At 44.6% G+C, this 11,705-nt stretch overlaps 1 protein-coding gene across 2 annotated transcripts in view; it reads right to left on the bottom strand.

The window, feature by feature from the left end:
* gsk3ba (glycogen synthase kinase 3 beta, genome duplicate a) overlaps positions 1-11,705 on the bottom strand; it is a 190,243-nt gene that overhangs the window by 85,896 nt on the left and 92,642 nt on the right. For both annotated transcript variants that reach the window (XM_060928891.1, XM_060928893.1), the window contains exon 3: positions 2,251-2,334. In XM_060928891.1, coding sequence (XP_060784874.1) covers positions 2,251-2,334 — 84 coding nt within the window. The remainder of the gene's footprint in view (positions 1-2,250; positions 2,335-11,705) is intronic.

The following is an 11,705-nucleotide window of genomic DNA, read 5'->3' as shown; positions in this document are numbered from 1 at the left end:
GAGAGTGTATATATACACGAGAGAGAGAGAGAGAGAGAGAGAGAGAGAGAGAGAGTGTGCATATATACACGAGAGAGAGTGCGAGAGCACGCTGTGTGCATGTGTATGAGAGAGAGAGAGAGAGAGTGTATATATACACACGAGAGAGAGTGCGAGAGCACGCTGTGTGCACGTGTATGAGAGAGAGAGAGAGAGAGAGTGTGTATATATACACGAGAGAGAGTGCGAGAGCACGCTGTGTGCACGTGTATGAGAGAGAGAGAGAGAGAGTGTATATATACACGAGAGAGAGTGCGAGAGCACGCTGTGTGCACGTGTATATGAGAGTGTGTATATATACACACACGAGAGAGAGTGCGAGAGCACGCTGTGTGCACGTGTATATGAGAGAGAGTGTGTGTATATATAAACGAGAGAGAGTGCGAGAGCACGCTGTGTGCACGTGTACGAGAGAGAGAGAGAGAGAGAGAGAGAGAGTGTGTATATATACACATGAGAGAGAGTGCGAGAGCACGCTGTGTGCACGTGTATGAGAGAGAGAGAGAGTGTATATATACACGAGAGAGAGTGCGAGAGCACGCTGTGTGCACGTGTATATGAGAGTGTGTATATATACACACACGAGAGAGAGTGCGAGAGCACGCTGTGTGCATGTGTATATGAGAGAGAGTGTGTATATATACACATGAGAGAGTGCGAGAGCACGCTGTGTGCATGTGTACGAGAGAGAGAGAGAGAGAGAGAGAGAGAGAGTGTATATATACACATGAGAGAGAGTGCGAGAGCACGCTGTGTGCACGTGTATGAGAGAGAGAGAGAGTGTATATATACACGAGAGAGAGTGCGAGAGCACGCTGTGTGCACGTGTATGAGAGAGAGAGAGAGAGAGAGTGTATATATACACGAGAGAGAGTGCGAGAGCACGCTGTGTGCACGTGTATGAGAGAGAGAGTGTGTATATATACACGAGAGAGAGTGCGAGAGCACGCTGTGTGCACGTGTATGAGAGAGAGAGAGTGTATATATACACGAGAGAGAGTGCGAGAGCACGCTGTGTGCACGTGTATATGAGAGAGAGAGTGTGTATATATACACACATGAGAGAGAGTGCGAGAGCACGCTGTGTGCACGTGTATATGAGAGAGAGTGTGTATATATACACACATGAGAGAGAGTGCGAGAGCACGCTGTGTGCACGTGTATATGAGAGAGAGAGCGAGAGCACGCTGTGTGCACGTGTATGAGAGAGAGAGAGAGAGAGAGCGCGCGCTGTGCTCAGCAGATATCAGAACACCCGCTCCATGAATAATGAATAATGGGTAATAGATCAGTGAACTGACATCATCATCATCATCCTCATCATCCCGGAGTTAAACAGAGCATCAAACTCCTGCAGCTCCAATTCAACTGAGAGGACGGAGAACCGCGGGGGGAACCGGGGGGAACCGGGCCTGTGTGTGTTCTGCGCCGGATCCATCTCTGTTCTAGACAAATCCTATGACGCTCTGAGGGCAAACCCCCCTCAGTGTACACCTCCAACTTTATCCATTTGAAGGCAGCTCTGGGGCTCCAGGATATATTTTTATGGGCTTTCAGAACCCAAACATTAAAATCCATTCGCATAAACAACAACAACAACAACCACCGCCGCCACCCTGAATTACGGGTCAAACAGCTGCTGCCTGAGTTCAGTGTGTGAGGTGACGGAGCTCAGGGTCATCACATCTCTCTCTCTCTCTCTCTCTCTCTCTCACACACACACAACTTCTGATCGATCTGCTCATGAGACAGGAAGACACACCGAGAAGCAGGAGGAGGCGTGTCCTGCTCTCTGTGCCTGAGGGAGGCGTGGTCAACACTGAAACACCTCCAACTCATACGGTATGATGATGAAGCGTTCTACAGTTTTACTGTGGCTTTTGCACATCAACTCAGTGATCGCATCAAAATCTCTCTCTCTCTCTCTCTCGGAGAAGGAGACACACGGCTGACTGAACTGAAAGGCAGGAAAGTCACTTGCGTTGTCACGACGACGCCGTTATTGAAAGCAATTAATCTGAACTTTTTTTTCCTACAATGTATTAAACTCAGACCCTCTCTGGTAGTCGTTTAACTTCCAAGTCCTACATTCACAAGTAAAAACTGAGTAACTGTGATAAAAGCACTGTGGAGAGGCTTTGCAACGTGTGTGTGTGTGTGTGTGTGTGTGTGTGTGTGTGTGTGTGTGTGTGTGTGGACAGAGACAATCACCTTGTCCCCGCTGGAGTAGAAGAAGTATCGGAGACGGACAATGTTGCAGTGGTCCAGCTTCCTCATGATCTGCAGCTCACGGTTCTGTAGCACAGGAGAGAGAACAAAACACACACAGCGGCGTCATCATCAGCACAGAGAACATCGACTTCATCACACTGCGTAAAGAGCAGCGGCGTCATCATCAGCACAGAGAACATCGACTTCATCACACTGCGTAAAGAGCAGCGGCGTGATCAAGCCCGCGGTGCAGCTGTATGAACACACGCTCAGCAGAGTTCCTGTCGAGCTTCACGTCCACGTCTCGGTCCGGACGTGATGAGACGAGGATGAAAATAGAAACGACGCATAGGGCCGAGCCTCAGGCAAACGTTTAGTTCTCTCACACACACACACACACACACACAAAGCCATGATGCCTGAAACAGAGTCTGTAATCGGCACACCACCCACACAGTGATGGAGCGAGAGGCGCGAGTGTCTCGTTCACCGTGCTAAGTGAAGTGAGGGAAATGGAGGCGGTGTATTAAAATAAATCCGACTGAAATCATCAAAAACCAGAAATATCACACGTTCCCCGGCGGTCTTGCTGCAGCTGTGCAGTGTGGGATGCTCAAAACTGTCACAGATATTTATTTTGGGGGGGGAGAAATGGGATGAAGAGGGAGTTAAAAGCGCACAAACGCGTTCGAGTGTTGAAAGTTCCATATAGTTTAGGGGGGGAAAAAATCGGACTTTAAGAACCTACACTACCGTTCAAAAGTTTGGGGTCACCCAGACAATTTTGTGTTTTCCATGAAAAGTCACACTTTTATTTCCCACCATAAGTTGTAAAATGAATAGAAAATATAGTCGAGACATTTTTCTGGCCATTTTGAGCATTTAATCGACCCCACAAATGTGATGCTCCAGAAACTCAATCTGCTCAAAGGAAGGTCAGTTTTATAGCTTCTCTAAAGAGCTCAACTGTTTTCAGCTGTGCTAACATGATTGTACAAGGGTTTTCTAATCATCCATTAGCCTTCTGAGGCAATGAGCAAACACAGTGTACCATTAGAACACTGGAGTGAGAGTTGCTGGAAATGGGCCTCTATACACCTATGGAGATATTGCACCAAAAACCAGACATTTGCAGCTAGAATAGTCATTTACCACATTAGCAATGTATAGAGTGGATTTCTGATTAGTTTAAAGTGATCTGCATTGAAAAGAACAGCGCTTTTCTTTCAAAAATAAGGACATTTCAAAGTGACCCCAAACTTTTGAACGGTAGTGTGTACTTCGTAGGTGTGTGAAAAAGCTGGCGAGAGTCAAACGCACACCAAAATCCTCCCGGTCACAGACTAGTTGTGCGGATCAGCTCGCCAATAAAACTCTGCACGTTCCCACGGCAACTGCTTCTGCAGTGCGTGCGGTTCAGGATGTGACTGCAAGCTGCTGATATTTTTTGAGCATGCTTGATATTCTCAGAGAGGACTCATACAGAGTAAAACCCCCTGTGACTCGCTGCAAAACAGCCAATGAGAGCCTGACAGCACATCAAACACGACGCGCAGCAGAACCCTGAATCCGGTTCCATCATCCAGCTTCTTATGGAGGAACATGAGAGCAAAACACACACGCGGTATACCCGACAAAACAGAAAAAATAAAAAACAAATGCGCATTACAGACAGCGACACACCATATTAAAAAAAAATAATTAATCCGTGTTTAAACCGTACCTCCAGCTCTCTTTGCGGAACTGTCAACTAGTCACGACATACGAGGGTAAGTCAAGACAAATTGGGAAAAAAATATTTATGAAAATAACATATTTTAACATATAACATATCCATTTAAGTCTAAACACTTCTGCAAGCGATGTTTCCATCGGAGAATTCCTTCTTTTTTATTCTTTTGAATTCCTTTTGAAATTATAACATCTGTACATTTCCCTAACCCAGGGCTCAAAGTTCACGGTGGTCCGGTTGCCCGAGGCGACTTAATTTGTCATTTGGCGGGTAATTCCTGTCACTAGGCGGCCCGGCTGGCTAGTTGAAAATAAAAAAATATATATGAAGCGAAGATTCAGACTAGGGCTGTGCGATATATCGAATATACTCAATATATCTCTGAAAATTCTGTGAGAGATGCATAAAATTATTATATCGTAACTATTGAGTATTTTATGGTCATCTGCCGACTTGCGTTTGTTTGAAACCTTTCCTGGTGGTTTTCTCCCTGTCCCTCAGGCAGTAACATGAGAGGCTGACGAAGGGTAAAAAAAACAATAACGTCACACACTCGCCAACCAATCCCGGGCGACATCTCGGTGCTGAAAGGAACTTGCGGGCAGTGTTGCCAGATTGGGCGGTTTTAAGTGCATTTTGGCGGGTTTTGAACATATTCTGGGCTGGAAAACGTCAGCAGTATCTGGCAACACTGCCGGCGGGAAGATTTCCTAGTTCCGGTTTACAGCGCTGACTCAGTTCGTGCAATCGCTGGTGTTGCACAGGCTACCGTATAAGCTCTGTCAATTTCAGCGACAAATTAAAAATGGAAGCGGACGAATTGGTTCCTAAAAGAACTAGTAAGGGGTCAGTCATCTGGCAGTTTTTTGGATATCGCGAGGAGGACGTGGAACAGCAAATGCCAGTTTGTAAAGTGTGCAAAAAAACAGTATCAAAATACTCGGGTCTTGAAATAAACGCACATTAGTCGTGAACAATGGTAACTACTCTCGCTTGTGTTATTTTTGACAGAAGTAAAATTAATAAATGAACAAATTTTGGCGAGTTGAGTTTCTAATCTCTCTCCCTCTCATTTAGCTTTTTCTTCTTCTTTCCTTCTAAATTAGTGCAGGACCATCCAGAACTTTAACCAGAACTTCGTAGCTAGCCAACATGGAACATGACTAATTCATATATGAGCAAATCGCACGCTCTGATTGGCTACTCTACTACTAGGATATCAACTCCTCCTATACCGTGAGTAGAGAAAAACAAAATGGCGGCGCGTGAACCAACCGAGGATGAAATAAAAACTCTACTCGAAAACAAAACCTTAAAAAAAACACAAGCAACAAACTATGGAATGAAAGCATTTGATAGTAAGAACGCATCTTTTTTCCTCCCAAAGAATTATCGCATTTTTCACAAATTGCTCCCGTCATTTCGCCGGTTTGTTTACGTTCTAAGCGGAAATGATTTTGTCGGACGTTTTGTATAAAAAAAAAAGTTCTCGTCAAAATTGCAAAAAATTAAAATAAAAATGCTCCGTTTCACCAAATCGTCCCTGTGTCCGAAATCGCTCCCTTCTCACTATATACAGGTAGTCGTCGACTTATGACCTATACAACTTACGACCGATTGACTTTACGACCGTCTGGTTACGACTGGCGACTGTTTCCCAGCTGAGCGTACGACAGTTTCCGCCCCAGCTCCTGGCAGCGCCCAGCCTCTAGCTGCGTACGACAGTTTCCAGAAGGTTTCTCTCAACTGAATAAACTCCTTGCACATTTTGAAGCAATGGACCCAAACTAGGGCTGCACAATTAATCCAATTTAATCGAAAATCGCGATTTTGGCTGCCACGATTAAATTAAATGAAAATCGCGATTTATTTCCATTTAAAATGCGAGCTCTGCTGCATATCTGATCAAGCACTTTTTGACCAGTACTCCGCCAAACCATTAGGGGGCGAACCGACGCATGTAAAGTTTCATTACTCCGCCTAAATAAGCAAGCAAGCAAGCCAAGCAGTGTTGCCAGATTGGGCGGTTTTAAGTGCATTTTGGCGGGTTTTGAACATATTTTGGGCTGGAAAACGTCATCAGTATCTGGCAACACTGGCCAAGTGCGCAGAGCTTCAGTGCAGCAGTTTCTTCTTCAAGGGGTGATAGCGTGAGAGTAGGTAACAGATTGAGGTGAGGGAGAAAAGCTAACTATGTCGGAACAACAGACTATTTAGCACTGGAGGCAATGCTGTGACCTGCCTTCGCTCATGTTTAAAGCCAGAGCATGTTGATAGGCTGCTCTTTCTAGCTAAAAACTTGTAGGCCTCAGTATAATGCTATGTAATTGTTGCAATTGAGTTTTCAGTTCCTTCATCCTTTGGTAATTTCTTGGATAAATTTCATTTATTTGTCATTTGGAAATCAGAATTTCTCTTTTAAATTTCATTCTGCACTGAAAGCTGTTCATATTGTTTGTTTGAATATAGTGAAATAAAATTTAAGTGATTTCCCTAACATCAAGAATAATCATGATTAATAATCGTGATTACAATTTTGATCAAGATAATCGTGATTATCATTTTTTCCATAATCGTGCAGCCCTAACCCAAACGTAGAACGATTTCCAAGGATTGAACGGATAGTACATGACGCGCTTCGTCCATATTGTGAAATTTATGAGGAGAAAAAGAAACAATTCAGACGAGGCTTACCATGTTTAGGCCAAACAAACCCTGTTTCCTGGGTTTTCAAAACAGGGTAGGTAGGTAGGTAGGTAGGTAGGTAGGTAGGGGAAAAAAATTTTGTTTATCCCAAAAGTTTACGACAAATTTTCTAGGGTAGGTAGGAAAAAGTGAGGAGTTTCCTTTGAAAACTTTTTTTTTTTGCAAAATACTCGTTCAAAACTAAACCTGGTCATCAGATATCGTTGATGATATAAGGATGCACTTGTATATAAATTGTTCTAATAATGATGGCATACTTTCATTTTCCAGGTAAAATGGGAATATTTTGGTGGATGATCTGTTTGGTGGTGGTGGTGGTGGTCCAGTACCTAGATCTGTCCCTTCACATTTCCAAAATATATTTTTATATACTAGTGGGGACTTTCATACTTAAAGGTCCCATGGCATGAAATTTTCACTTTCTGAGGTTTTTTAACGTTAAAATGAGTTCCTCTGACCTTCTTAAGTCACCCCAGTGGCTAGAAATTTCATAATGTGTAAACCAAACTATGCCCAATATTTGAGAATGGTGCGTCAAAACGGCGCGTTGATAAGCTCTTCCCTTTACTACGTCAGCAAGGGAGATGATCCCCACGCCCCCCCTCTGGATTCCCACCCACTGTATGGATTGCCCCGCCCAGCTCAAAAGTTGCCACCAAACATGGAAATTGCGCTGTACATGGATGTGACAACACAGAAAAGAGTCTGTTTTTACTGCCGACGGGAGAGCCCCTGAAGACGCAGTGGCTTAATTTTATTTACTTCAATAATACGCCGTCGAGTCTACCTAAGACGGTGTATGTTTGTCGGAAGCATTTTCCTGATGAATGTTTCCACAACTTGGGACAGTACAGGGCAGGTTTTGCACATCAACTGTCACTGAAGCCTGGGTCCGTACCAAGCATCCCTGCCGCATCAGCCACAAACACCCAACAAGTAAGTGTATAACTGTTAAGTCGTTTTGCCGTGTTTTAAAATCGGTGCCACGTTAGCCTTGCAATGGCTACATTAGCTGTGCAGCTAACCGCTTCCTGCAGTTAGCCAGGTACTCTGCGCTACAAAACCAAAAAGCATGCAGCATGCTCTGTTATAATAGCCAATCAAAACAGTTTTTACAAACACACCCACATTCTTTTTTTAAGTCACTCGTTCATTTTATTTGTTTGTTTGTTCAGTAAAAACCCAAACATTTGTTGAATTTATTTTATTTCCTCGCGTCGCACCTTAATGACATCAGCGCGCGGTATTTTTCCCTTCGCGGTTTGTTCCTTCTCTCTCGCCATAGTAAGACACCCACATCCGCTTGTTCTGACCCACTGGAGGTAGTGGCACAGTGCTGTTAGCCAATCAGAGGTAACACGTTTACATGTCATGAATATTAATGATAAGACCCGCCCCCACCCTCTACCCTTCCCCGCCTCCTGCTTCTCATTAGCAAAACGACACACTGGGAAAAGCGCTGAAATGGGGCTTTCTCCTAGGAGGCTATATCTACGTGCCGAGGGTTCATTTCGAGAAAGGCTGCGGATATAACATCCGGAAACCTCCACGAGCCCGTTTAAAGCATCAACAAACCACCATGCCATGGGACCTTGAACAAGTTCATCCAGGAGCATGGCCTGGACTGGGAAAAGTGTGTGGGTGTATGTACTGACGGAGCGAGGGCCATGACGGGTCGCAACAGCGGGGTAGCAAACACTAGTCTGGCTAACGCGACTTCAAAGCTCTGCGAGCATTTGGTCTGGCAAAGATATTAAGCCCAACCGTTTCCCAAAGCGCGTGGTTGACCCGCCTCCCTGAAATGCCTCAGTTTGCTACTGGTCGAAGCCAGAAAAGGCTGTGACGGAGCTTAAACCAATCACATCACTCTTTCCTCTGACGTATGTGACGCGACGCAAACTGCTTGAGTAACAGGAAGAAGATAAATACCTCCAGGGCTGCTCTTTGCTCCGTTTTCAATGAGAACTTCCCGTTGAATGCTTTCAATACAGCATCTACCGCTGTGTCAAAGGCTTGCTGCTGCTCCATGTTCGTGATGTGAATGAAGCGCTTCCGGCATAGATTCTGTAAACAATCTATGGCTTCCGGTCGCAGTTCTACTATGTCAGTGCCTTGAACACGCCTCTACCCAGGGCCGTTGGAGATGCTCAAAGTTGATTGGCTCCCGATTTTTCGGGAGCTTGGAAGAGCTGGAGATAGCTTGCCTTGCCAGACTAAGCTCACAACAGGCCCTCGTGTTGCGTCACGCTTAGGATGGGCGGGCCCAGGCTAAGCAAACACGGTGTTACTGTTCAAAATACTGTACAGGGTTTTTTCTAGAAAAATTTAGTATGAGGGCGCTCACCATGGCGAGGGAGCGAAGTGGGGGGGGGGGGGGGGGGGGGATGGTGCCGGTTGTCCCCCATGCCGTGCAAAGCCTTTGAAAAATGCTCCAATGGGGCATTCTGAGGCTATCCGAGAGGGAAATTGTAACAAATTGTCTGTCAACATTGAAAAAGAAAGAAGTAATCATCTTCTGCCCCGGACAGTCTTTGGCTTTCTTCCGCTTCGTGCCGCGGGATGACATCTTTAAATGCCCAAGTGTCAATAAAAACAACTCGCGAACTACTTCTGTCAAAAGCTCCCGCGCTGGTGGGTGAAAGGTCCTTCAGTCTCAAGAAATCTCGCTCTACAAGTCAGCTGACCTTGTATGTAACCCATGTCAAATCTCGCGAGAGCAGCCGCGACAAGTAAACAACTAAACAACATGGCGCCTCAGTCTGGAAAACGCCAATTCGGATTGTTTTTGCACCATCTGGCGGTGCATCTACTATGACTGGAATATTTTTGGAGCAATTATAACGTATTTGATGATCAGACACATTGTCACGTGGTGTTGCTAGGATGTTTTCACGGAGTCGGTAAGGGGGCGCACGCCGAGAGTAAGAGGGCGCAGCGCCCCTGTTCCCCCGTTTAGACGAAAGCCTGCTGTGTGTAATGTTACAGTGGCCAACAATATTAAATATACTTGTTAAATAAAACCTCCGCCTTGTTTTTAATGAACACTTAGACCTACTACGCTACTGTATTTTAATGTTGGTCATTATGGTGGTACTTGGAGAGCCAAGTATTTTCTGAGGTGGTACTTGGTGAAAAAAGTTTGAGAACCACTGATCTAAGGTTTAAATCAGGAGGAAATCAAGGAATGTATCATTTCACTGACACAAACGCCTCCAATTTCAGATTTATCATCAATTCAGATATCTTAAGTTGAGTATAGAATAGCACTGGAAGTGTTGAATCCCTGATTTATACCCTGAGCAAACAGTTCCTTGTGATGTATGCATTATTTCAATCACTATCTAGCCATATCCACACTAAATTATTTTCCCCGCATGAGACCTCTGCCCTGCCCCCAACGAACCAGCGCTGCCAGGGCGGGCTTGCCGCGCGCCTCAGGACGAAGAGCCATGGTGCTCGGCTTTAGTTTTGTTTTTCTATCGGCGGCTCCTGCCCGACTTTGGACGCTCGTAACTCGGGCAGGGGAGGTCCCAGCCTCCCCAATTTACTCCTGACGGGCCTCGTGTCTTTCGGCAAATACTGAGTGGTTTATATGACACGCCCTAGCGGTTCTCATTTGACTCGCCAGGTGGCTGCCAAGCAGGTAGGTTCGGGCGCGAGAAATAGTTTGTTTATCGTGGTCATAAACAGTTGAAGGGTCGCAGTGTTTTTACAGGGTCGGTCGGGTAACCGGAAACACGTATATTATTTTGTTTGGCCTTATGAAACGAACAAATGCTCCCGCCAGCCCGAGCGCTGCAACAACTAATGATGACGTAGACGACCCACAGCCAAGCACCAGTGATGCCAGCGGTCACTAAGTTTTGTATTTTGCTATGTTTTACATTTGTATTTTGGTATGTTTCAAACTAAAATGTTTTCTATTTTTCACACCTATATTTCATATTTTTTGTTTTGCACATATTAAACGAATTGTACTGTACGCAGTGTCGTATGCAGTGTTTGACTTAAACCAAATAATGAGCCAAGGTAATGAAATAAGAAAATGTTGATAAAATAAGACTTTAAGATGATTACAATATCATTACACATCACAATATACTTACGGTCATTTAACACAGGCCGACTTACGACCAGATCGGTTTACGACCGGTCAGTCGTAACCAAACGCAGTCGTAAGTCGACGACTACCTGTAGGGCACTATATAAGTCAGGTGTCAGTGCCGCCATTTTGAAAACTGTTTTCCAAACGAAGTATTGCACAAAAACGAGTTTAAATGACGATTACTGCCGACTTTTTTCAAACTTTCCTGATTGCTATCAAAACAAACAAAACTTCCGGCTTGATTACATCAGCATTCGAAAGAGGGTGCGCTTTCCCTACACCTTAGTGAGGATTATTTACACCCTATATAGTGCACTCAAAGTATCCCACAATGCATCAGGAAAAGTAGTTACAACGACGGTCACTAACCAAAGCAATATATCCCATCATGCATTGCGGTCGCGCTGAAAGAAATCGAATTAAAAGTCTGAAATGTGATTTAATAAAAGGCAGTGGCGAAGAAGAAAGAAAGTATTCAGCCTTGATTTAAAAGAACTGAAAGCTGCAGGTGCTTTGTATTGATTAATGTGGGAAATGCGCTCAGTATAATATGGATTTATCACAAAAACACACGCATGTATTTATTATTTTGAAACCCACCAGCCGACTGATCTGGCACGCTTTAATTAATTGTGCGACGGAGTAGTGTCCGAAAGCGTTTTTCATTTTACGAATGAGCTCACTATATAGTCCTCTATTTCGTAATTCTCTATATAGGGAGTAGGGAGTAGTGAACGAGTGAGTGATTTCGGACTAGGGATGGCGAAAACTAAAAAAAAAAATCTTGACCGACCACTGAGCCTCATTAGCCGGTTAAAGTCGGTTAACCTATGAGTTTAAACAGGGATGCAAACGGCACGCCTTTTAGCGGATGCCGCCTTTTTCACAGCTGAATCGTGCAAAGATGCGATT

The sequence above is a fragment of the Neoarius graeffei genome, chromosome 9, assembly GCF_027579695.1.
Source record: "Neoarius graeffei isolate fNeoGra1 chromosome 9, fNeoGra1.pri, whole genome shotgun sequence".
NCBI classification, from domain to species: domain Eukaryota; kingdom Metazoa; phylum Chordata; class Actinopteri; order Siluriformes; family Ariidae; genus Neoarius; species Neoarius graeffei.
The sequence above is the reverse complement of the archived record's forward strand: the minus strand, read 5'-3'. Positions and strand labels throughout refer to the sequence as shown.